We start from the raw sequence: 27,794 nt of genomic DNA on the forward strand, positions 1-27,794 counted from the left end.
ATTTATTGCAGGTCAGTGTGCAGAGGAATATCAGAAAGATTGTAGCTGGATGGATTATGAGTGCATGCATTGAAAATTATTATTAGAGAGGGATGAAAACATGAATTGATATTTTAATTGTTTTCTCAGTGATGATAGCTTCCATGTTGGAGCAGACTACACGAGAGCGACATTTTCCCCCGATGCCATGTATGTTGCGGCCGGGAGTTGTGATGGTGGTGTGTACATATGGAATGTTAATACTGGCAAGCTTGAGAAGACTCTGAGGGAGCACTCGTAAGTACTGTACTCTCAACTAGCTTCTGAATATCTGTATTTTTATTAATCATCATCTGAGATTCAAATCTATCTGCAGTATATCTTTAAGAGAGAGAATGTCTGTTTGTCCAAGTTTGAAGGCCAGATGCTGGGGGCTAGCCTTACCTGTCACACATGAAACTGTAGGGTAGGGAAGGGGTTATAGGCCAGTCAGATTTCTTTGCTAGACGATGATTGTGAATTCAGTATTACATTTTCCGAGATCAAGAACGAGAAAGAGAGGGAGGGGGTAGAGTGAAGGAGGGGTCAGGGGATGTTAGGAGAGAGGGAATGAGAAAGGTGAGGATATGAGAAGGAAAAATAGGGAAATAGGGAAAGATAGACCCAGCTGGAGCTTGAAAAGGATGAACATGAATTTGGTATTAGGTTTTCAGAGAGAGAGACAGAGATTGAGAAGAGAGGAAGGGGGATAGAGGGAAGGAGAGAGGGGGGGTGAGGGGAATAGGGAGAGAGAGATGAGGGGGGGAAGGTGGGATGATTGGGAAGGAGGAAATAGACCCAGGTAAATGACCAAAATGACAGGTTATGGAGCACTAGATGCAGCCAAGTAATATATTATACATTGGAAATGCTCTCAAATAGAATGAGCGATGCAAGACCCATTCCATTACACCTGATATTCTATTACCTCTGATTTTATTTATGTCGATTAAGTTTCTGATCTATTTCGCTCAAATGCTTTCCAAGACAAGATCACTGAATGCCTCATTGGACAGGATCCCGATAGTCGGTTGTTATATATTTGAGAGAAATGGCAGAGATTTCATTTGTATACTTTACAGTATTATGTATGCTTTTTATTGATTTTTTCAGTGCCTGTGTCGTGGCGTGCGCTTGGCATCCCAGTGGAAAATCACTCGTGTCTTGTGATCGAGCTAAAAAAGTTATAGCCTGGTCAGATTTTTAGAAATATAAAGAAATGTTGTACTTTGCCTTCTGGTGCTCTTGCCAGTGGTGATTACTGGAGTTGCCACAACTGTGATAGAGGTAACCAAATGCCAGGTTATGCTTTCAAGTTTTCTCTTCATGCTGCATCACTGCCACTGCTGAGTAGGATCTAGTTAACCCGGAATGTTTTTCTCCGGTGAATGGTGTATCCCCATGGTTTATTGACAGCACTGTCAGTTTTATGACAGCTGCCTTTTCCACGAGGGTGGGAAACGGGGTCGAGCTGGTGACAATGATGCCTAACTTAAAAAGAGTGAATTAGATTCTAATTAACTGGATCCTAGGCAGCTGAGGTGCACTGTTCGAGTACATAGTGTCAAGAAATTGGTTTCAGGGCACCAGGTCAGTAAAAAATCACACATTTTTTTGTGAATATTATTTTATCATTATGTGACAGCAACTTTAATACAAAAGTTTACCTGTGTATATATATTTTGCCATCAAGAAAATAAGTTAAATAGAGTAGATGTGCACATTTGAGAATATGCCACAATAGGAACTGCATAATTAATTTCCATTTAAATATACCGTACACCCAATATTACTCTTCATTGAAACTTGTACACAATCTATTTACAGGAATGTTTGTACTGTATATGCAGTATATAAAATGTTGATTTATTTTATATTTTTTTGCTTTATATTTATTGTAATTCATGATTACATACACCGTCCGTACCAGGCTACATTTACCATCTCCGGTGACATTTTTACTTGTGGGGGGAATACACCCAATTATTTGTTTTTCTCCGTGCTTATGTTGCCTTGTGGCGAGTTTCCCTAATTTTCACTCACCATGTCATCTGAACAAAACATGTGTATCCATCCCACTTGTCATTTACCCCACCACAGTAATAACTTTACATTATTTCTGCCTATTTTTATCCGATTATTATAATTCATTATTTGTTTCTATTTACGGAAAGCATTGTACAGTACACGCTACATCTTTAACTACCTTCAAAAGTACGGTTAATATTATGTATTTCTGGCACATGTTTCTGCACACTGCAAGTTGCTGTATAATCTTTGCTGTCCTAATTTCGTACACACACGTCTTCGACTGAAACTGTATGCTTTGTTTCAAATGTATAATTGTTTTATGATGTACAGTCTGAATGTTTTAAGATTATATTAACCTCCATTTCATTTGATAAAAAAATGAGCAGAATAATTTACACCCAAGTCAACTTGAATACAGAATGTTTCGTATTCTGGTCAGCATTGTGCTCTGGTCAATTTCTACCCTAGTCAAGGTTATAGAATACTGATAAGGATATTGACAAGATAAGAGTAGACTTGATTTGTAGATGTACACACATAGACTTTTATCATCTTTGTGTTTGTCTATAACCTAGTTAATTTATAATTTAGCCATTTTATACCATGAGCAAGTATGAAGGCTAAAATTAGCAGTTAATTGCCACCTGCAGAAAGAAGACCTCTAGTGCATTCAGTGTTAGATGAAACAAACCCCAGAAAATTTATGGAACACTTCAGATCTACAATAACATGAAATTTGGAAGATATAAAAACATTAATAAAATGCAGAGCTCTTTGTTCATATGTTTGAATTCTAGCTTCCTACAAAAATGCCATGAAAATAATTTTTTTTGATCTTCAAATGTAATTTTCAAACTTTAATTAAAAATGTCGACACCTAGAAAACTGCATTATTGAAAAAAAGTGGCCTATGGCTGTGTTCATAGGCACCTAAGAGCCAGTGGTCAGCCAACAAAACAGAATTTCCAAATCATTTAAAAGCACAAATAGGGAAATATTCAATGGCATTAAACTACAGGCCAGTATCCCTTGCATATTGTGCAAAGCAATGGAGAAGCTTATAAAAAAAGAGGCTAGTAGAACATCAAGAGAAGGGTCTTTATAACAACAACAGCATGGGTCTAGGATGGCAAATCTTGCCTCACAAACTTTATAGATTTCCCTGGACATAAGATGAGAAGGGTCGGCAGATTGTATATTTTATGACTTTCAGGAAGCCTGATACAGTACAGTACCCCCACGAGAGAGTAGTGCATAAAGTGGAGAAACGGGCAGGCGCACGCCAGGGAAGGAAAAAGTACATTACGTGTACCTCTAATAGATGTCAGTCACAGTGAGTGGAGAGACCTCATAAAGCAACTGATCCTCAGATCAAGTCCATTCCATCCAGTGGTCAACCCCATATACGCATTCATAAATTTTAACATGCTGTTCATTCAAAATAGGAATTTTCTCAAATATAAATTAATATTATTATATATTAGCTATACTGTATTGTGCATATTCAGCCATTGGTTAAGTGTTTCAGTTCCGTTGGGGATTATTTGTATTAGTACGTACAGCACATTTACAGCGTTGTGGTTTGAACAAATGTCGTCTTGTTTGAAAGGTGATCGAATGTCATCAGTTGAGAGTCACGTGCAAACCGTTCATTCATAAACGAGGTTTGGCAGGTGCATGGAATGGACTTTGGCCTTTGTTTATGAGGACGGGCTGCATAGTGGCAGGATGTTACCATTGCCTTTCCCATAAGGGTTAGAACTATGGCTGAACCTTTTCCTTATCTTTGTGAAGGACTTACCAGAGAGAATAGATTCCTTTCTTTCAGTGTTTACCAATGATGTAAAAATTATGCTGGGGATAAATCTGATGAAAGACTGCAAGACACTACAGGATGACTGCATCAAATTGAAATAAATGATGCTCAAGCTGCTACTATGGTGCAACTCGGGCAAGTACAAAACAATGAAGTTGGGTACTGGGAACAGGAGGCTGGACATATGGGAGAGGAAATATCCCTGGAATCATACAGAGAATATTACTTTTGGAGGGGGTGATATTACATAAGAATGCAAGAATATATACCCACATCAAATGAATATTATCAGCTGCATGTGAAAGGTTGGCCAACATAAGAACGTTATGAAGAAAGACTAATAGAGTTGAACATCAATGGAAAAGAGAAGAAATTGGAAAGACACAATGACCACATTCTTAATAACCAGAGGAATAGGGAGAACAGAAAAGGACAGACTATTTAGCATGGGTAGTACATGAACAAGGGGACACAGATGGGAATTAAGTACCCAAATGAGCCATAGAGACTTTAACAAAAATTTTGTATGTCAGGATAGTGAAAAAATGAAATGTGTTAAGAAGTGAAGTAGTGGAGGCAAACTCAATACTGTATACAGCTTTAAATGTAGATATGACAGAGCCCAATAGGCTCTAGAACCTATACCAAAGTTTTCTTTTGTAAACAAAGTGGTAGACAGTTGGGACAAGCTAAGTGAGGTGGTGGTGGAGGCCAAAACTGTCAGTACAAGTAGTTTAAAAGTATTATGCAACAAAGAGTACTGGGAAGATGGGACACCACGAGCATAGCTCTCATTCTGTAACTACAATTGGGTAATAACCAGTTGATTTGTGGTTAAGAGGGAGGGCCATAGCTCCTTTCCTTCAAGTGCAACTAGGTGAGTACACACCCACCCACTCACCAACCTTTGTACACACCCACTCACCAGCTTGCTCATGCCCACCCCATCTCTCTGTCCATCCACTCATTTAACTGAATCATGAGTGCATTATATAGTAATTCAAAGGTTTGTCATTAATATATTTTCTGAGTTGAAGGTGATATTGAGGTGAAGGTAGGCGATTGGACTAAACACACTGGTCTAGACTCTTTTTAAGGTATGCTGAGAGAATGATACACACTATTAGAGTCAACAGTACATATTTTAATTGTATAATTGGCAAATTGGTGGTAGGAGACCACAGGAAATATGGCCTGGCTGGGTTATTATTAACATCTTCATTGATAAAATTAATATCAAATTTGGCCTAATTGGAGTAATCCATTTTGGTCTTATTGCAGTGAATGTTTTAACAGTTTGTCAGGGAGCTTACAGGCTGAATATTCTCGTAGTGACTTAGCCTCAGTAACTTGCCTCATATGCCTAAAACCACAGCAAACTATTGCATCATCATCATCAGCGTCGCGTTGCCTGGTTCGATTATACAAATACCTATTCATACAAAGTTCTTATAGCTTTTAATACTGCTGCTTTCAAATCTTTAGTCATTTCTTAATTCTTCTAAATCTGAAGTACAGTAATCATTTAAATTGTATGTTTCTAATAATTGGATTAGGTAGCCCAGTCACAATCTGTATTTTCTTTCTTCCAAGCATCATTGGTCAATGCTTTTCATCTCCAATACAGGATGGAATCCACACCAAATTTAGAAATTTTTATCGTTGGCAAAATTCCATTTAATATTGCAAGGTACTGTGGACATTAATTGTGTATTAATGTATTTACAGTATTTAAAAAAAACAGTATTTAAAGACTGTAGTGCACTTTGTCACTAAAAATTACACAAATGTTACTATGATTAATATTTGTTAACTATTATATCTATAGGCTAAATCCTGGTGCCATTTTATAGACAACCGTCTTCACTCACAATTCATACCATAGATTATTGTTAAATGTTTTGCTTGCTATTTTGATTCCACTCTAAATACTAATAGCTTTGAGTAGCTGATGACCAGTGATTTTATCCTACATATACAATTTTTCTTTTTTAACAAATGAAGATGCATAATAATGTGCATATTGATATGCTGGATCAAATGGGTTGTGATGGCTATGTTACTCTGCAGACCTCAACAAGTAATAAACTAGTTGATCAGTCACTAGGGAGGCTTGGTCTTAGTCCAGCCTGCAAAAGTAAAAACATTTGAAAGAGATCACAGGTAAATCACCGATGTGGCATCTAGTTTCTTTCTATAATAGAAAATGTGATGGACTAGTTAGTAACTGCTCTCTGCCTTAGTGATGCAAGGACAAGTATAGCAGTAGTTGCTTATTTTGTGCAGAATTTGTATGAAAAAAAAGTAATTGCAAACAGTAACTATATTTAGGAACCAAGATTAATACTGGTACTTAATTAGGGTATGACAACTAGAGTATTGAGTGACCAGAGTACGAGCTAACTAGTGTGTGGAACGTAAGAGTACAGTACATATTGATTTGATATTATTCGTTGACCAGAACACAAAGCAAATTATTTGGAGTGGCAATAGATGGAATAAAAAAGGAAGTCATATAGATCATATAGTCTTAAACGATTCTTAGCGGCAGGGGATCGTATTCCAGGGACCTGCCCGAAACGCTACACGTACTAGTGGCTGTACAAGAATGTAACAACTCTTGTATATATCTCAAAAAAAGAAAGAAAAAAAAAAGAAGGTATTTGTTAAGTGACTTGAGAATACACCAAGAAACCCAGTAACCCTGTCGTAGCTCAGTCGATTAAGGCAGTGTCTGGGATGCTCTCGGACGCAGGTTCGAATCCTCGTCACGGCCCTTGGGGATTTGTTCACCAAGAAACAATGGATGAGATTAATATTTGTGCTAAAAAAACAAAATATTACAAGAAGTGCAATAATGTAAAGTTATTGATTGCATGCTATGTTAATAATGCTAATCTGATGTTACGGTGGCAGTTAAGTTGTTAGACAGTTCCCAGTAATGAATCAAGTCCATAGTCCTTGCATAAAAAAAATTTGTTTGTACTGTATTGTATAGTTTTTTTCTATGGAAAGCCCAGTCAGCTCCCCGAAGTTATCCAAACTGACATGTGCTATATTAGTTTGTGGTCATCAGTCACAGCAGTTCTTATGTTTACCGGGGACCACGAGCCAGAATCTGGCCCCCTTCAGAGAGGTGCAGGGAGCAATGGCCTATGAGCACTTTACATTTAAAGTATGTCATAATTGCCATCGACCAGAGAAGGACCCAGAAAGGTAGGCAAATCAAAACAGACCACTGTCTGCTTAACCTGGGTGTTCTTCATCCAAAAAGATCAAAATAACTCTTCTATAAGTTATTAGTTATTCTCCCCCCCATCACTCCCCCAGCAGGAGGGAGGGGGAGCTGGCAGTCCCACCACTCCAGTTCTTGAACTGATGTACTGGTGGTCAGATCAGTCACCTCTGGCCTCACGTTCCCATTCTGGATTTTTGCCCTGTGTGATTGCTCCAGCTGTGTGTGTGTGGCGTGGTGGCCAGATGTCTTAGTGTACAGGAGCAGCATGCGCCTAGGGTGACCTTATCTAGGTGCTGTGCGAGTACTGCCCTTACATGTCAGGGTTATCTTCCTTGGGGCATTCGGGAATGAATCCCCGTTTGAGGACTTCATTTCTTGATGTTGTTTTCGCCCTTGGGGTACGTCGGGGGTGTAGGGCTTTCCGTCTTGCCCCGGGTAGGGGAGTGTTATTGGCTGGGTAGGGTGCACTTCGGCTGGCGCAGCTAGCTTTACTTCAACGCAACGGTTGACTGCATTTCATTCACTCTCGCTAACAAGCGAGTGCTAGTTGCATGAAGTGTTGCTTGTTGGGTTTGTTTCTAGGGGAGTTATTATGATCTTTTAGGATGTACAGGTTAACCAGACAATGGTCTATTTCGATTCGCCTGCCTTTCTGGGTCCTTTCCTGGTTGATGGCAATTATGACATACAGTACTTGATATGTAAGTGCTCATAGGCCATTGCTCCCTGCACCTCTCTGAAGGGGGCCAGGTTCTGGCTCGTGGTTCCTGGTAAGCATAAGGACTCGTGTGACTGATGACCCCAAACTAATATAGCACACATCAGTTCAGGTAGCTTCAGGAAGCTGACAGGGCTCACCCAGAAAATAGTGTTTGATTACATTTAATGCTGGTTATTTATTTTTAAATAATAGTCTTTTAATCTTGTGAAATCTACATTGTATATCATGTTGATATACAATGGACAGCTATATATCCTTAGGAAGAACAAAAGTACTGAAGAGCTGGGGGAGGGGGGGTTAGAAGAACAGATTTGAATAGACAAAATTATGATTTATTTTCTTTATTTTTAAAGAGCCAAGACTTTAGTACATCAAAAGTGATGCATCAGACATAAGATTACTTGAATGCTACCGACACGTGAGTCAGGAAAGTATGTAGACTGCATGTGCAGTATTTTATAGGAAATTTAACACGTGGGCATTTGCTGTTTTCAAGAGTGGCCATACCTGGACTCGAGAAACCCAGTGTGAGGTAAAGTATACCATACACTTTCAGTAGGTAACTGAAGGTGTAAACTCCTACAGAATTTGATAAGTTGTCAGTAAACTGGATGACTAGAAAGATTTTGTTGATTTTGTCTGCTAGTTGTCAAATCTACAGAAATGTGTGCAGATTACAGCATAGCAAAGTACATGTACTGTACTGTGGTTGAGAGGAATGCTTTGTTATCCTCCTTTCTGCTGAGTCCAGAAGTCTTCACAATACTGTATTACTTTGGTTCAATTTCACTCGTATATGAATAGTTTGTACTTTGTATTATGCAAATTTTTATATTGTCACACATTATTTGTACATTACCTGGCTGTTAGTAGTAAATTTGCATAGAAATACTTAAATGTTTGTGATTGGCAAATGATTACTTTAATGTCATATCCAAAATGTGTTTTCTGGAGGAGCCACTGGGGCTCCTCCGGAAAGAGGCATTTTATTATATACAATGTTGGGTTTTTTAAAATTACGTAAATATTGAATATATTTTTAATGAATTTGTAAAATGTACTGTGAAATAAATTTTTCATGTAATTTCTCTTTGTACAATCATTTATCATTGTGGGTAAGATTAGGTGGAAGAGCATTAGTTCACAAGTGAGGTCAGTGTCAAGCTGTATTAAGTAAGGCTCACATTCTTACTTGTGGTGTAAGGTCGACTATAAGAATGGTTCAAGAATACGCCTTATTTAAATTTGCATTCTAGACATGTCATTAAAGCATACAGTAATTATTTTGTATCTGTAATTGAACAATTCAATGCATCAAGGTCAGTGTCCTGATAATTGGACCGTTGGCAGTCACAGTGATGGCCAAATCATTAGATATTTACTAACCAACATGTAACTCAAAACTGGGTAATGAATAATACTTCTTGTGCCTTTAAGTACTGACCACTACCACAAATTTCCAATTGATATGCAAGACAAGACTAAGGCTGTAACTTTTGTTGACAAATGTTAATACAGTAATTAAATGCTTTAATGTGTATCAAGGTAAGTCATCCTCCTCAAACCAATTTATTTTTACAACTATTTAATTTATAATGTAGAGTATAGTGTGTGTGTTATGGAGTATTATTAATTTTTTTGTGATTAAACTTTAACAGTTTTTATTTAAGAATTGGATGTGTCTCGTTTGAAATTCTGTAGCTACATCTCTATCATTTAATTAAGAAACCCTTACAGCTCTGTTAGAACTTAAATTCTGTTATAAAATGCCTGAGATTTATGGAAAAAATTAAATAATTTATAATATAGAGTTAATTCGATCATTACTTTTGCATATTTCTTTGTATTTAATGAATACAGAAATTGTAATTATAATTGTTTTGTACATTAAACATTGTTTACATGGTTTACAGAATTTTTTGTTGTAAATTAAGCTTGGTATCACCGAACATTTGCTGAAACCTTGCGGTAGTTTTAGCCAGGGACTCGCATGGTCGTTTCTCACCATGTCTTAACTATTAAGTTGGTCAAGGTTTGGAAGGCTTTTGTTATACTTTCTTCACCTTTGTATATATTATAATGAACTTTACTTTTCTAATATTCCTTGTTTATTATTTAATCTTAATTTACAGTTTCTCAACATACCAGTAATTACAGTATTTTTCTATTACTGTATATAGATGAAGACTGAATTACTGTACTGATCTTAGAGAGGAGTAGAACTGCCATTAGAGTTATTGTAATGTACAATATTCATACAATACTACAAATGATATGTTGGGAGACCTTGGGCTCTATTATAATTGTGACTAAGCAAGCAAAAGATTATACTGTATTCTTTGGAAAGATTATATTTGACGGTTGCACACTCCCAGCCTCGGTTATTCTTGACGGTGTCAAATGCTCTGCTTAGTATTCCCTCTCTTCCATGTGCCGGTTCAGTATTTGCTGGACGCTTTGTCATGGGGCTGTCACCAGTTAGTAGTGTGGTGTTATTTTGTTCCCTGTATGGCAATTCTGGACATGTTAAGATTATTTGACTCGGTTATCTGCATTAATTGCTTAATCCAAGATGAATCAGTCCATCCTCGAGCACAAGGATGCTGTGTGTTTGCTGCTAGCTCATATTCTGGTGGCACATTAGTCCTCCTCTTGCTGCTTTTTCCCACTTTAGGGGTTGACACTGCCCCTTTTCATTAGTATTTGCTTCAGCAGTATATGTACAGTACTAAAATTGTAACAATACAGAGGATTAGCATTGTTCCCTGTGCAAGAATGTCACATGACTCCGTGTAGTGTTCCATATCTCTGGGCACCTAGTGGGAAGCCTTTGGATGCATCTGTTTGCTGTGGTATCAGCCATCTCTCTACTTGCCTTCTTGCTGGGGTGTTGACTGGTTTTCTAGCACATTTCCTGCTGCTGCAACAACTTCATGGTTGGTTTTTGAGGCATTCTCCTGTAGTCTTACTAGAGTTCCCCTCTTTGTGTTGACAAAGTTCCCCTCTTTGTTCTTTCACTGCTCTCACTCCTTTGCTGGCGAGCTGGGGGTTTGCTTGCATCATTTGTCGATTGTGCCTTCTTCCAGAAATTGAAGATGAGACATTCATAATTCTATCCATAACTGTTGAAGGGATAGTTGGTTAGCTACTACAGATTACAAACTTTAAGATGTCTAATATTACACTAAAGTTATTAATGTAAGAACAATTTTTAAAGTTAATTAGATACTTGCAGCTTTTCTTCAAAGTTATCAATGTTTCTAATTTATGCTGATTGCACTTTTAATTTCTTAAAAAAAAAGGTGTTACAAAATTTTAAGAGGGGCATTCATTACGTAAAAGTTGAAATTGGGATGCATACAATTACTGAAAGGAATAAAAGAACTGAGAAACACACACACACAATTTTAGAAATGTAAAAATGAGGCCAGCAAAATTCAAGAGTTTATAATGTGAAAATGACAGATCACGTAATGGTGCTATATGATGACTGAATTGGCATGGAATAATAATATATGTCTGTCTTCCAAGGTGAAGTCTCCTGGGATTGCCGTGTCCCTCTGACTCTTAAAGGCTCTTCCATGACTTCTTCCTGGTGGCCAAAGGTTCACTGGATTTTCTTACTTCCATTGATACTATGATTTTCAACAGTTAATGTTCCTCTGCAGTACTTTGTGACTTGTATTATTTTAGCTTCAACAGTCTCTTCTTTTGTTTTTATCCTGCACATGCATAATTCTTTTTTGCTCATAAGCTTGTTATTCCTTGTCAGAGATTATTTACAAGTTTAATTTTTCCATAAACAGGTTTTGTGTTTGTGATTTTATGTATAAATTTTTAACTTTATACAATGGAAATATAGTACCTTGCTTTGTATGATAACACCTCAATTCAAGATGATTATGTATTCTGGTGACAGTTTTATAATGGTACACTGGTAAATTATATTTCTACTGGGGACACATTTTACCCAATAAGCTAGAATTCTCAGCCCATAGTTTTCAAGGATGCTGTGCACATCCCTGTAATTAATGTGATTTTATCATATTTAATGTGAAAACCAACAAAAAATTACCAGCTGAGCTCAATGATCCTCCTAACATTTTAAGTAGTTTTATTAAATATTTAACATTTGATTGTTACATGAAATATTTAGCTTTTATTATATTATTTCCTTTGCACATTATGTAGTTCTTGCTGTTGTTATGTTGTTTTAAGTTAGTCTAGTCTTGTTTTAAGTTAGACACTGAAGACTACCGAGTGTCCAATGTGCAAGTCTCCTAGTCATCCCCATCTCTCATTCTAAGTAAAACAATATTTGTTATTGATCATAATGGTGTACAAGAATGTTAGTGTGGCTACAGTTTAATTTTACCTGTGATTTTCACTTACTGCTGTAAACTTCAAAGAGTAGATAATATAATTTTATATGGTCTTTCCCATTAACATTAGATAGCAGACCTGCCCAAAGCACTGTCTAAATGTTTAAATGCACTCTTGAGCATGATGCATTTACAAGAAAAATGTATTTTTAATAGCAAACAATATAACTTGCATATGGAATTGCCTCAAAATTTAATGGACTATATTCTTTGGGGCTTTGCTAACTTTGCTCCATATTATAATTTTGGAAAATGATCATTGTTGTTGTGTGCGCATTACCAGTCTGTATACAATGCTCAAAATGTGCATCTATGGCATGGGGGAATGAAGGGTATTGCTTAATAGCAAACGTTTTCATATTATTTAATGTTTCTTGTTAAACATTTAAGCTAATGAATTATGCATTGCATGATAGACTAACTATAATCTAGATGTATATGTAAGAACTTTCGTAATTTTTTTTTTTTTTTAGATAATGATTGTCATGTAACTCGATACAACTGAAATTGTACAGTATATTTTTTTGTTGCTCAAGCTATTTTACTTGAAGAGCACAGTCTATAAATTAATAAATCTGAAAAATTGCCTCCATCAAAGATGTTCACTTAGGCTTCCTCTTTTCTAAATTTTCCTATAAAACTGTAATGCCCTTAAAAATACCTGAAATATTATTGATAATAAAATGAAATATGCTGTATATTGTTTTGACTCACAGAGCCTATATGTGCCACACAATTTACTTGGTACATATGTATATAATTAATTAAAATGTTCCCTTCTTTAAGCAGCAAGAGGAATTAAACTCACCAAATCTTGATGATGTGCAAGTGTAGTCTGTAAAGTTTCTCTAAAGTATCCTCTTATCCAAAGGGACGACGTATAATTAACCGATGTACAGTATTGCGTGTTAGTTTAACGTCGCCCACGTAGCTGCAGTTTTGTTTGAATGAGTGTCCAAGCCAGGACATGATGGGGGGTGGGATGTTTGCACTGGCATGGGCAAATACTGTCGGCGCTTGATAACATGAATCATATAGGGCTCACCTCTACTTCAGTTAATCGAACATTTGACTTTGCCAAATTTCTTACCTGGAATGTCCAAAAATACTAAGTCATTGGTCATGAGTTTCCTCTACTGAACCAGTGAGCTCTTCAATTATTTTAAGCTCAGTATTTGAATGCTGCTCTGCAGGAATAATATAATTTACTACAATTCCACTTGCAATAACTTTAAACATTTAACTGAATAGCCTATAAACATGCTAGTTAATGAGCAAGTTGGCTTTGTTTTATGGTAAGAACTTGTCTCTCTGAACCGGAATTGGTACATTGGAATCAGTGTGTCAGCTCAACACTATAGTAAGCCAAGTAGCAGCTTAGAGCCCATGCAGAAACATTTCTATACTGTACAGTACTTCCAGTGTCTGAAGCTCTGAGAAGTTAGTTGGTCAGAATTCCTAATAGACAGTTCCATGTAAATATCAAAGACCATATATAACTCAAGCATAATAGAAACAAATTACACTGCTTAACATTTGAAATAACTTTGTCATAATTCTCCAGAGATGCCATGTGTTGCATTTCTATGCAGTATGTTTTGCTTCAAGTTCACGAACAAGTGTATACTTAACTAATCTTGTAGGAGCATCACCAAATGATCAGTTCGTTTCTTGGAATCAACTCGTAGGCAAGTATATCCTTTATATATAATTCTTTGTGTCTGGCAATATTCATGAACTTTTTGCATTGATAACATGCTTTAGGTAGAAACTTTAGCAGTAGTCATTGCTTTCAAATGTGCATGAGTCGTCAGAGTTTGGTAATTTCATTCTTGAAAATTTTCATTCAACCTTACTTTCTGGTCAGACTATCGCTAGTGTTTAAAATTGGCCCTTAATTCCTCATTTTCAGTTGTTGGAGATGCAGGAAACCAGGAATTTAAAAACAACACTATAATATACTAAAAATGATATTCTAGCCAAAATTAAATGCTGTATGGCAAATATATATATATCTACTGGTTAAGAGCGAGTTATGGCTCACAGAAAGCAGAGTGGTGTTCAAGAGGATTGCAGATACCTTAACAGTGTTGAGATGAACTATCAGTCGTATGTATTTCACCTCTAATGAGGTATTGGTTGCAACTCTGATCACAAAGTCCTTCAGAGTAATTTTCCATAGAGATGTAGGAATGCCAAATTCCCAACCAACCTTTACCTAATGAGCTGGTTGCAGTGTAAGAGTTCCACTTCCTGTAACTTTCTGAATCGACTTATCAGCCATCTCTTGTTGAAGGTGGGCCATGAGCGTTATTTATGAGTCGAATTCTGCCTCACTGCATATATTTGGAGTTGCAAATTACGACTTACTATACCGAAAATATGATAAATTAGTGAAAACGACGATGGGTCAAATTTTACCCAAACCCCTCTACAGTTTTCAAAATATAGGAAATATCGGAAATCTGACTCATGAGCGTTATTTTTTAGCAGAATTCTGGCTCACTGCACATATTTAGAGTTTAAAATTACGCCTTGTTATACTGGAAATATGGTAATTACTGAAAACGGCGATGGGTCAAATTTTACCCAAACCCCCCTGTAATTTTCAAAATATCTGTAAACTCAGAAATTTGACTCCTGTGCGTCATTTTGGAGCCGAATGCTGACTCTCTGCACCCATTTTCAGTTTCAAATTACGACTTTTTATACCGAAAATATGTCAATTACTGAAAACGGCGATGGATCAAATTTTACCCAAACCCCCTGCAGTTTTCAAAATATCTGAAATGTTGGAAATTTGACTCCTGAGAGTCATTTTTGAGCCAAATTCTGACTCTCTGCACCTATTTTCAGTTTCAAATTACGACTTTTTATACCGAAAATATGCTAATTACTGAAAACGGCGAAGGGTCAAATTTTACCCAAATCCCCCTGCAGTTTTCCAAATATCTGAAATGTCGGAAATTTGACTCCTGAGCGTCATTTTTGAGCCGAATTCTGGCTCTCTGGACCTATTTTCAGTTTCAAATTACGACTTTTTATACCGAAAATATGCCAATTACTGAAAACGGCGAAGGGTCAAATTTTACCCGAACCCCCCCTGCAGTTTTCAAAATATCGGAAATATCGAAAACGGTCCAGACCGCTGGACTTGAGTCGAGGACGGGTTGAGCAACGGCGTCCGCCGTCCGTTATGATAGAAAACGGAGTGTGATGTTCCCACTTTCGCAGATACTATACAAGAAAACTAAGCATGGAATCATCGTAAGTGTATTTAGGAATGATAATGATTCTTACCAGTGGGAGAAAAATGGACGGCACACGTGACACTGGACACTGCCCCCAGTACTACCAACAGCTGGACACTGCCCACAGTGCTACCAACAGCTGGACACTGCCCACAGTACTACCAACAGCTGGACACTGCCCACAGTGCTACCAACAGCTGGACACTGCCCACAGTACTACCAACAGCTGGACACTGCCCACAGTACTATCAACAGCTGGACACTGTCCACAGTACTACCAACAGCTGGACACTGTCCACAGTACTACCAACAGCTGGACACTGCCCGCAGTGCTACCAACAGCTGGACACTGTCCACAGTACTACCAACAGCTGGACACTGCCCACAGTACTACCAACAGCTGGACACTGCCCGCAGTGCTACCAACAGCTGGACACTGCCCACAGTATCACCAACAGCTGGACACTGCCCGCAGCGGGACACTGCCCACAGCGGGACACTGCCCGCAGTGGGACACTGCCCGCAGCGGGACACTGCCCGCAGCGGGACACTGCCCGCAGCGGGACACTGCCCGCAGCGGGACACTGCCCACAGCGGGACACTGCCCACAACTGGAATTGCCCACAACTAGACACTGCCCATAACTGGACACTGCCCACAACTGGACACTGCCCACAACTGGACACTGCCCACAACTGGACACTGGCACTGTATCACCGCAAGACAGCACCTAAACAACGTGTTCCCTACTCATGAGAGGCGCAGGTTAAGAGGCCCAGATGAGTGCCATACGGACAATTACACGTCTAGCAGCCATGATTGTTCACTTTCACCATCACACACTGTAATTTAAGCATCACCACAATCTCAGTGTTACCACCACTACCACCATACGCTGTCACCATCGCCACACACACTACTACCACTACCAGACATTGTCACCATCATCCTCATACAATATCATCACCACCACACACTGAATTACCACTGGTTGTTCAATTACTCTCAACCTGATTAATTTTTCCATCACTTTACAATTAATGCTTATCAATGATATCCTGTTTGTCCCATTTTTTAAAATAATAGGACTACGTTTGTATTTTTTTTATTATTCTGGGAGGTTTCCAGTTTCAAGTGTTTTATTGAAAAGTTTCCATGGTGGTGATAAGGGGGTTCAGCAACCTCCTTCAACATCCATGGTAATGTTAAGTCTGGAGCTACTGATTTTGCTACGTCTAATTTCTTCAGGTGTTCATAACTCTCTTCGCAGCGACTACTTTGTCATACAATGTTACCTCGGACGTACATAGCATCAACATGGGTTCAGGGATGGCAAGTCCTGCCTCACAGGATTAGTTGAATTATACGACCAGGCAACAAAAATCAGGCAAGAAAGAGAAGGGTGGGCAGACTGCATATTTTTGGATTGCCTGAAAGCCTTTGATACAGTACCACACAAGAGGCTAGTGAAAAAGCTGGAGGATGCAGGCTGGAGTGAAAGGGAAGGTACTCCACTGGATAAAGGAGTACCTAAGCAACAGTAGACAACGAGTCAATGTGAGGGGTGAGGTCTCAGATTGGCGAGACGTTACGAGTGGAGTCCCGCAGGGGTCAGTCCTTGGACCTATACTGTTTTTGATATATGTAAATGATCTCCCAGAGGGTATAGACTCTTTTCTCTCAATGTTTGCCGACGATGCAAAAATTATGAGGAGGACTGAAACAGAGGATGATAGTAGGAGGCTACAAGATGACCTAGACAGACTGAGTGAATGGTCCAACAAATGGCTGTTAAAGTTCAACCCGAGTAAATGCAAAGTAATGAAACTAGGCGATGGAAACAGGAGGGCAGACACAGGATACAGAATAGGAGATGACGTACTTAATGAAACGGACAGAGAGAAAGATCTAGGAGTTGATATCACACCAAACCTGTCTCCTGAAGCCCACATAAAAAGAATAACGTCTGCGGCATATGCGAGGCTGGCTAACATCAGAACAGCGTTCAGGAACCTGTGTAAGGAATCATTCAGAATCTTGTACACCACATATGTAAGACCAATCCTGGAGTATGCGGCCCCAGCATGGAGCCCGTACCTTGTCAAGCACAAGACGAAGCTGGAAAAAGTTCAAAGGTATGCCACTAGGTAAGTCCCAGAACTAAGAGGCATGAATTACGAGGAAAGGCTGAGGGAAAAGCACCTTACGACACTGGAAGACAGAAGAGTAAGGGGAGACATGATCACTACCTACAAAATCCTCAGGGAAATCGACCGGGTAGACAAGGATTAACTATTCAACACTGATAGTACGTGAACAAGGGGACACAGGTGGAAACTGAGCACCCACAAGAGCCACAGGGACGTTAGAAAGAACTTTTTCAGTGTCAGAGTAGTTAACAGATGGAATGCATTAGGCAGTGATGTGGTGGAGGCTGACTCCATACACAGTTTTAAATGTAGATATGATAGAGCCCAGTTGGCCCAGGAACCTGTACACCAGTTGAGAGGCGGGACCAAAGAGCCAAAGCTCAACCCCCTGTAAGCACAAATAGGTGAGTACACCACCGCCACACACACACACCACCACCACGCACAGGGGCCTGATAGTTGAGTGGACAGCGCTCTGGACTCGTTATCCTTGGGTCCGGATTCGATCCCCGGTGATAGAAACAAAAATGGGCAAAGATTCTTTCACCCTGACACCCCTGTTACCTAGCAGTAAACAGGTACTTGGGAGTTAGACAGCTGTTACGGGCTGCTGTTATGGTGTGTGTGTGTGTGTGTGTGTGTGTGTGTGTGTGTGTGTGTGTGTGTACTCACCTATATGTACTCACCTATATGTGCTTGCAGGATCGAGCATTGACTCTTGGATCCCGCCTTTCGAGCATCGGTTGTTTACAGCAATGACTCCTGTCCCATTTCCCTATCATACCTGGTTTTAAAATTATGAATAGTATTTGCTTCCACAACCTGTTCCTGAAGTGCATTCCATTTCCCCACTACTCTCACGCTAAAAGAAAACTTCCTTACATCTCTGTGACTCATCTGAGTTTCAAGCTTCCATCCATGTCCTCTCGTTCTGTTACTATTCCGTGTGAACATTTCGTCTATGTCCACTCTGTCAATTCCTCTGAGTATCTTATACGTTCCTATCATGTCCCCCCTCTCCCTTCTTCTTTCTAGTGTCGTAAGGCACAGTTCCCTCAGGCGCTCTTCATACCCCATCCCTCGTAGCTCTGGGACGAGTCTCGTTGCAAACCTCTGAACCTTTTCCAGTTTCATTATATGCTTCTTCAGATGGGGACTCCATGATGAGGCGGCATACTCTAAGACTGGCCTTACGTAGGCAGTGTAAAGCGCCCTAAATGCCTCCTTACTTAGGTTTCTGAATGATGTTCTAACTTTTGCCAGTGTAGAGTACGCTGCTGTCGTTATCCTATTAATATGTGCCTCAGGAGATAGATTAGGTGTTACGTCCACCCCCAGGTCTCTTTCACGCGTCGTTACAGGTAGGCTGTTCCCCTTCATTGTGTACTGTCCCTTTGGTCTCCTATCTCCTAGTCCCATTTCCATAACTTTACATTTGCTCGTGTTGAATTCTAGTAGCCATTTCTCTGACCATCTCTGCAATCTGTTCAGGTCCTCTTGGAGGATCCTGCAATCCTCATCTGTCACAACTCTTCTCATCAACTTTGCATCATCCGCAAACATCGACATGTAGGACTCTACGCCTGTAAACATGTCGTTAACATACACAAGAAATAGAATTGGTCCCAGCACCGATCCTTGTGGTACTCCACTTGTTACTGTTCGCCAGTCCGACTTCTCGCCCCTTACCGTAACTCTTTGGCTCCTTCCTGTTAGGTAGTTCCTTATCCATTCTAGGACCTTTCCCCCCACCCCCGCCTGCCTCTCGAGCTTGAACAGCAGTCTCATGTGCGGTACTGTATCAAAGGCTTTTTGGCAGTCCAGAAATATGCAGTCTGCCCAACCATCTCTGTCCTGTCTTATCCTCGTTATTTTATCATAGAATTCCAGAAGGTTTGTTAGGCACGATTTCCCTGTCCAGAACCCATGTTGATGTTTGTTCACAAACCTAATGTTCTCCAGGTGTGCAACCAGTCGTAGCCTAATTATTCTTTCCAGTATTTTACAGGGGATGCTTGTCAGTGATACAGGTCTGTAGTTAAGTGCCTCCTCCCTATCTCCTTTCTTGAAGATCGGCACGACATTTGCCTTCTTCCAGCAACTGGGCAATTCTCCTGACATAAGTGACTCATTAAAGATCATTGCCAGAGGCACGCTGAGGGCCTGTGCTGCTTCTTTTAGTATCCACGGTGATACTTTGTCTGGTCCAACTGCTTTAGTTGCATCTAGAGTTGTCAACTGTTTCATTACCTCCTCTGCTGTCACCTCTATATCTGATAGTCTTTCATCTAGGGTAACCCCTTCCAACAATGGGAGCTGCTCAGGCTCGGTAGTGAACACTCCATGGAAACTGGCATTCAGTGCCTCGCAGATTTCCTTGTCACTTTCAGTATATGCCCCCTCTGTCTTCCTTAGTCTTGTCACTTGGTCGTTCACCGACATTTTTCTTCTTATATGACTGTGTAGTAACTTAGGTTGTGTGTGTGTGTGTGTGTGTGTGTGTGTGTGTGTGTGTAAAAAAATAAAAATAGTAGTTAGTAACAGTTGATTGATTGACAGTTGAGAGGCGAGACGATAGAGCAGAGCTCAACCCCCGCAAGCACAACTAGGTGAATACAACTAGGTGAATACAACTAGGTGAATACAACTAGGTGAATACAACTAGGTGAATACAACTAGGTGAATACAACTAGGTGAATACAACTAGGTGAATACAACTAGGTGAATACAACTAGGTGAATACAACTAGGTGAATCTCACCCACACAGACCAACCGGAAGCTCTCAGAGGAAACAACGGCTCATGCTGACTATTCCCAGGAAACCTGTCTTCACCTGTCTTAAATAATACAACTTCTACTGCTCCTACTACTAATAGTAATAATATCCTGAGAGTTACGGGTTCACTATATCCCGTGCTACATGAATTTTTTTATTCCGGGTAACTGAATCTAAAACAACAACATATCCAGAGCATAAGTTCGAATCCACATCACGGCTCCTGTGGAATTTCTCAATGATAATAATAACAGAATAATAATAATAATAATTGTTTTATTTCTTATTGTATGAACCAGCAAACAGTGACTCAACGGAGGAGTCCGCGCAGGCATCAACCGTTGTGGTGTGTATTTCCTGTTAATACATGTGATGAGTGTATCCTGTTGGAGTATGTGGTGAGTGTATCTCGTTAGTGTATGCAGTAAGTGTATAGCCTGTTAGTGATGAGTGTACGTTGTTAGGCTATGGTGTAAGTGTATTCTGTTAGTGTATACGGTTAGTTTTAACCTTGGTAGTGTATTTTAGTTAGTGTGAGTGTATCCTGTTAGTTTATGTGGTGTGGCAAGTTGTATTTAAAGAGTTCTCCTATATGCAAAAATATATTTTCTTGGTCTGTTGTTTTAAATAAATAATAATAATAATAATAATAATAAGGACATTAAAAACAAAATGATTTTGCCCGCGGCCGAAATGCCCCTTGGGCAAGTCTGGCCTCGCGCGAGACTTGCCCGAAACGCTAGGCTTGCTAGTGGCTGTACAAGAATGTAAGAACTCTTGTAAATATAAATAAAATTTATAACCAGGATCCCTTAGCAGTTGTACGTGTTATTGTATTTTCATCATAGTATACGTAAAATCAACGATATTATCGTAATATTTCATAAAAATGTTTTCGTCAAGCCAATACATCAACAAAACAACCATTTTCTGTTTAACGCCATTATGGCGTTGAACAGATAAATATTATAAATGTAATCACTCGCCTTGAACCATTAAAAACGTTCGTTAGTCAAAAATATCACCTAAAAAGCCTCACCACAATTTTCGCCTTCGCGGCGGCTCTCACATAAATTTCCAACAATTATTGTGTCCTCTTGGTAACAGACCGACCAAAAAAATATCGTTGTAAAAAGAGTTCAAAGACTGAGTTCGTGGAGTTTTTCCACACCTAACAGGCTGACACCGTCTCCTGTTATTTTCCTTTGGTAAACCACGGTATCGGGTTGACGCCGACGTGTCCAGACGCGAGCAACCCTCCAGGAATGAAGAACTCTGCTTCTAAACCCAGAATTGCAGCCGCGGGACCCTGTATTCCGGCGGCCAAGAACTATACTTGCGCTCACTGATACGTCAACACAATCCCAGTGGACTGCACGCCAAATTGTATTGATGAGTCGTTCTTTAATCCAATAAATCTGCTTGAAATTGTAGTGATGACGACGGCCCTGGCCGCGGTGTAAACAGGAAGGTTCCCACGGACGTCGCTCTACCAAGCAAGAAAATCGTGTTTGCAGTCAAAACAAGGGTGCGCGCGCGCGCTCCGTGACCGACCTTGCCTGGCGACCCGACGGGCAGCGTCCTCCGCCCCGTTATCATAATGATAGCAACCTCTTGCCTCCCAGGAAAGCAGGGATCCGGTCCCTCTCTCTCTCACCCTCAAGTACCCCCTGGCTCTTCCCGTTCTCTTTCAATCCGTACTTCTCTATCTCGTCTTGTTGCCTCTCCGCTTGCCTGTTCCGCACGCCAGTCCCTATTCGCCCTGGCTGTTGTAATCCATTCATTCCAGCCCCAAACTCTGAACCAGTATCACCCACTTCGCCTGGACCTTTCCGGACTCGATCCATCACGTCCCTCCAGGTCACTTCTTACGTGTCATTTTTCCAGGTCACACCTTCCCGTACCGTCCCTACAGGTTTCTCTTTCGGTACATTTTATCGAGATATCCCGTTGCTTCAGGTCACCTTTGCTCGCTCTGCCCCAACACCTTCCCTTCTACTGTCTGCCAAATTAAACGAGCTTGAGGAACCACCACGTTCTGCAGCTCACGAGCAATAGGAACCATTGCTTTTTGCAGGCGATGAGTCACAATAACGTGGCTGAAGAATGTTGACCAAATCACACACTAGAAGGTGAAGGGACGACGACGTTTCGGTCCGTCCTGGACCATTCTCAAGTCGAATTGAGTCCAGGACGGACCGAAGCGTCGTCGTCCCTTCACCTTCTAGTGTGTGGTCTGGTCAACACATTTGCTTTTTGTATCCTACTAACAAATAAACTAACACTATGAACCATCGAACCCAAACGACAGGAAAAATCCCGTTCTGTTTACCATGAACAACATGGACCATTAAGTTCTTCATGATCATCACATCATAAAAAGAACGTAATGGGCCATGTTGTTCGTAACTGATGTGATGATCTCTGTTCATGACAAGAGATCATCACATTCTCTGTCACGAGCAACACGGAACATTACGTTCTTTATGTCAAGAAACAACACGACACATCATGTTCTATAAAACATTAAAATTCATATGTGTAAACGGCCAATAGGAACACCACATGGCTGATGCATAAGCACATGACAGAACACACTATAGCCCAGGTGCTCGGTCCACAGAGCGTCACATCTTGAGATGTGGCGCCTTCTTCTTGAGATGATTTCTGGGCTTAGCGTCCCCGCGGCCCGGTCCTCGACCAGGCCTCCTTTTTGTTACATACCCCCCGGAAGCAGCCGGTAGCAGCTGTCTAACTCCCAGGTACCTGTTTACTGCTAGGTAACAGGGAGCAACAGGGTGAAAGAAACTGCTCATTTGTTTCCGCCTCCACTGGGGATCGAACCCGGAACTTCAGGAATATGAATCCGAAGCGCTGTCCACTCAGCTGTCAGAACACTACACACAGTCATGCGGTGCTCTGATTATCTGTTGTGGATGAAACAAGACTGAAAGTCATTGTTTTGTTTGTTTATTTACTTACAAGACAGGAAGAATGAGTTATGAAGAATGGTGACCATTGGTTTAGTAAAGGGGAATTATCGTTATTACATACAATATTTAAGTGATATATGAGGTTGCCAAAAGTAACAACATGATCAGATCTACTGCCCTCGAGTAGATCTATTGCCCTCGAGTAGATCTATTGCCCTCGAGTAGATCTATTGCCCTCGAGTAAATCTGCTGCCCTTGAGTAGATGCTGCCCTTGAGAACTTTTGCATTGTTGTTAATGAATGTAAATTTATTTAGCAGAAGCGAGTCAACAGCTGTGGTCATTAGATGAATCGAGAACACTGTTGCAAGTCTATCCTGATGTTCTCGAAGCCCATGTCAGTCAGAACTTGAGTCATCAAACCAGTGATCTTTGGCTCCAAGTTGCCAAGGCCTATGCTGCTACAGGATACCCTAAGCGTGATGTTCCAGAGGTGGGTTATTTAGGTAAAAAAAAAGCATTGAATGTAATGAAACGCCAATTTCTGGGTGGGCCTCAGTAATTACCTAAGTGTAGTTACAGGGTGAGAGCTACGCTCGTGGTGTCCCGTCTTCCCAGCACTCTTTGTCATCTTTCTTTCTCTATTTTCCAATATGTTACAATGGTAACATATTGGAAAATAGAACTCATCCTTCTGTAAAACCGCTTTGAAACTACTGACGGTCTTGGCCTCCACCACCTTCTCACCTAACTTGTTCCAACCGTCTACCACTCTGTTTGCGAAAGTGAATTTTCTTATATTTCTTCGGCATCTGTGTTTAGCTAGTTTAAATCTATGACCTCTTGTTCTTGAAGTTCCAGGTCTCAGGAAATCTTCCCTATCGATTTTATCAATTCCTGTTACTGTTTTGTATGTAGTGATCATATCACCTCTTTTTCTTCTGTCTTCTAGTTTTGGCATATTTAATGCCTCTAACCTCTCCTCGTAGCTCTTGCCCTTCAGTTCTGGGAGCCACTTAGTAGCATGTCTTTGCACCTTTTCCAGTTTGTTGATGTGCTTCTTTAGATATTGTTAGGGTGCCTGGTTACCATCTGTTAGGGTGCCTGGTTACCATATGTTAGGGTGCCTGGTTACCATCTGTTAGGGTGCCTGGTTACCATCTGTTAGGGTGCCTGGTTACCATCTGTTAGGGTGCCTGGTTACCATCTGTTAGGGTGCCTGGTTACCATCTGTTAGGGTGCCTGGTTACCATCTGTTAGGGTGCCTGGTTACCATCTATTAGGGTGCCTGGTTACCATCTGTTAGGGAGTCTGATTACCATCTGTTAGGGTGCCTGGTTACCATCTGTTAGGGTGTCTGATTACCATCTGTTAGGGTGCCTGATTACCATCTGTTAGGGTGCCTAATTACCACCTGTTAGGGTGCTTGATTACCATCAGCAAGTCCGCCGTCAGCATCATCAGCAAGTCCGCCGTCAGCATCATCAGCAAGTCCGCCGTCAGCATCATCAGCAAGTCCGCCGTCAGCAACATCAGCAAGTCAGTCGTCAGCAAGTCCGCCGTCAGCAACATCAGCAAGTCAGTCGTCAGCAAGTCCGCCGTCAGCAACATCAGCAAGTCCGCCGTCAGCAACATCAGCAAGTCAGTCGTCAGCAACATCAACAAGTCCGCCACAAGAGTCATAACAGTAGTACGCCCCCCCCCCCACCACACCAACATCTTTCCCGCCATTCACATGAGACGGGAAGGGATGGGGGGTGGGGGGGGGGGGGACAGGGAAGAGTTGTGGGAAAGGGGAGTATAGTGCCGGGAGGGATAGGGAGGGAGGGAGGGATGGGGGATAAGATGGAAAGACAGGGGTAGTACGAAGGAACAGAAGAGGATGGGGGAGTGGAAGGGAGGAGGGGAGGGGAGGAGGGGGGTTTGGGAAGGGGGAAGTGAGTAACGATTTAATTAACTCATATTATGGTCCGTTAGTTGGGTGGACTTTTGAAGCAAGTTCTATTCAAGTTCTATTCACGTCTCAGTGGTCGCTTCCTGGATGTAGAAAATAAAAAAAAAATAAATAAAAAAAACACGTATTTTAAATCTAAGAAAATGTATTAAGTAAAAGAATTAAGGACAGATAAACAGCAAAATACAACAGCAAGATTCTACATGCAATTATTCATCCCACAAACAAACAAACAACTCCTCTCCTGTGCTTAATTATTCCTCATAATTAACAACCTGTCTCATTTGTTGAATATTATTCATATATTACTATAGTTATAATTATTATTATTATTGCTAAGTATTATCATAATTGAGGCTCTGGTTTTATATTTAAATTGACTCATTTCATTTTTGGGTCATTCTTAAAATATTTGTTATCTAGTTCCACGCTGGTTTGATGGAGGTATTTTGTGTCTTTGCACTTGCTTGATTTATATTTCTTAAAGAAACCCCTAAACATTAGAGCACTTCTTTTATATTTCTGAAAGAAACCATAAACATCACAGCTCATGCTTCTTGTTTTGTGTTTAAACAAGTAATAGCGTATCGCACTTTGTTTCCTCCGGTCGACACCAGTACTTGGTCAGGAAATGTCAGCCACTCACCAACAAACCTCAGTGGTTTGCTCCGTCATAGCCTCCACATTGCTCTTCCCCTAATTAAGTTTCCCCTTTCAATATTATTCCCGGTTTCTTTCCATCTCTTGACGTTTTTTATCCTCTACCTTCCTCCCTATTTATTTATATGCTAGCGATCACTCATTTCCCGCCACCTCCGTCGTCTTCACTGCTATATATGGCGACTTTTCCCGCCCTTGAAGAGAGCCGCCGGGCCAGCGCGCCAGAATCTTTGATATACAAATGTCGCTCAACACTTCAATGATATTTTTCAGTGCTTAGGAAGATTCTCTAAGTGGGACCTGTCGCTCTTCCTCTAAAAGGAGGCTTCCCGGGGTGGAGGTCTTCCGGGGTGGAGGTCTTACGAGGTGGAGGTCTTCCGGGGTGGAGGCTTCCCGCGGTGGAGGTCTTCCGGGGTGGAGACTTCCCGGGGTGGAGGTCTTCCGGTACGTAGGCCTCCTAGGGATGGAGGCCGTCCAGAAGGCGTAGATACAGGTCGGTTGACTGTTAGATATTCGTTCGATAAACTGCGACGCTCAAAAGCTGCTCTTGCTTCATGTAATACCCCATGGCGATGAAGGCAGACGCTTCCGCAGACGTCGTCACACAGGAAGAAGTAGACGGAAATACACCAGACTGGAGAAGAGTGGATTACACTTGAGTAGACCGGAGTGGCATAGAATGGACAGGACTGGGGTGGAGTGGACTGGGAAGGGGGTGGGGGGGGGGGGTGGTTAGGTAGAGCTGGTGGAATGATAATCATTTTACCCTACATAATGGCGCACGTCAGAAGCGAATTTCCGCAACCCACTGATCGTGACCTGACCAACACTGGTAGACTCAGGCTTCACCAGCAGCAACAACAGAATAGAACTGCAGCAGTAGCAACAGCAGGAGCAACAACATTAGCAGCAGCAACAACAGCAGAAGCAATAACAGCAGAAGCAACAATTCTGCTGCAGCACCATCGGCAGTAACAGCCGCAGCGGCAGCAATGCATCAGCAACAGGTGAAACAGAAGCAGCAGAAGCAACAGCAGCAGCAACAAGTCAGCAGCAGGAACAACGCAGCAGCAGGAACAACAACAACATCAGCAGCAACAACAGCAACAGGGACGGAGTCACTTAATTGTTCCCAGTTACCCAAGATATATTGCAAGCCTCATAAACATAACCAGTAAAATTAAATAATGTTAAAAATCCCCGACCACGTAAGTGGTGGTGTGTGACAATGTGATATAAAACACGGAATACACCGGAGGGCCCCCAGCGCGCGTGGCCCCGGCCCCCCCCCCCCACATGCCTGGCCCCCTGACATCTCGCTTCACTACACACTCAATAAAGTTTCCCTTTACGAATATTGACTAGGTATGAACCCCTAAAATCTCATGGCGGGGAAAATCAATAAGAATATGATGAATAAAGGGCTTAGGGGCCCTCTACAGCGCATGAAAAAGACTGGAATACAATAGATACATTCCAGACAGCTTCTGCTTTTTACAGTAACTCGGGCGAGCCACTCCAGAATTTTCATGTGCAGTATTTTTTGTGAATGTTGTGCAGGCTTCGTGCGACCCTCACTTCCCCAGGACGTGGGTCCGTAGCCCCGACTCCTGGCGGACGGAATCCATAATGCAGAAACTGTTTAAAATGTAGTAGACAGCGGTCACGTATTTGTGATTCCCACTGAGTAGGAGGTGATCAAATAAACTAGTGCACACACACACACACATACAGCGTCCGGGGTTCATAGTCTACGGACCCGGGTTCCATTCCAGGCCGAGACAATCAAATGGGAAGTTTTTTCATCTCATCTCTCTGTTTACCTAGCAGTAAATAGGGCCCTGTGAGTTAGTCAGTATTTCTA

At 40.9% G+C, this 27,794-nt stretch overlaps 3 protein-coding genes and 1 non-coding gene across 5 annotated transcripts in view; 3 read left to right on the top strand and 1 right to left on the bottom strand.

The window, feature by feature from the left end:
• Positions 1-12,902, top strand: part of LOC123774548 (autophagy-related protein 16) — a 32,865-nt gene extending 19,963 nt beyond the window's left edge. For both annotated transcript variants that reach the window (XM_045768893.2, XM_045768894.2), the window contains exons 12-13: positions 130-276; positions 1,132-12,902. In XM_045768893.2, coding sequence (XP_045624849.2) covers positions 130-276; positions 1,132-1,225 — 241 coding nt within the window. In that variant the 3' untranslated portion in view covers positions 1,226-12,902. The remainder of the gene's footprint in view (positions 1-129; positions 277-1,131) is intronic.
• The window catches only part of LOC138351918 (protein Asterix-like), a 159,995-nt gene that overhangs the window by 51,948 nt on the left and 80,253 nt on the right, over positions 1-27,794 (bottom strand). The window lies entirely within an intron of this gene.
• Positions 10,529-10,634, top strand: LOC123774650 (U6 spliceosomal RNA). The gene has a single exon (XR_006774976.1). It is a non-coding gene; the product is annotated as a U6 spliceosomal RNA (small nuclear RNA).
• On the top strand, positions 13,467-27,056 carry LOC138351800 (osteocalcin 2-like). Its single transcript, XM_069303807.1, has 3 exons — positions 13,467-13,501; positions 24,757-24,957; positions 26,891-27,056. Exons 1-3 carry the CDS (start codon positions 13,467-13,469, stop codon positions 27,054-27,056), a joined length of 402 nt encoding a protein of 133 aa, XP_069159908.1.

This window comes from Procambarus clarkii, chromosome 51 (assembly GCF_040958095.1).
Source record: "Procambarus clarkii isolate CNS0578487 chromosome 51, FALCON_Pclarkii_2.0, whole genome shotgun sequence".
NCBI classification, from domain to species: domain Eukaryota; kingdom Metazoa; phylum Arthropoda; class Malacostraca; order Decapoda; family Cambaridae; genus Procambarus; species Procambarus clarkii.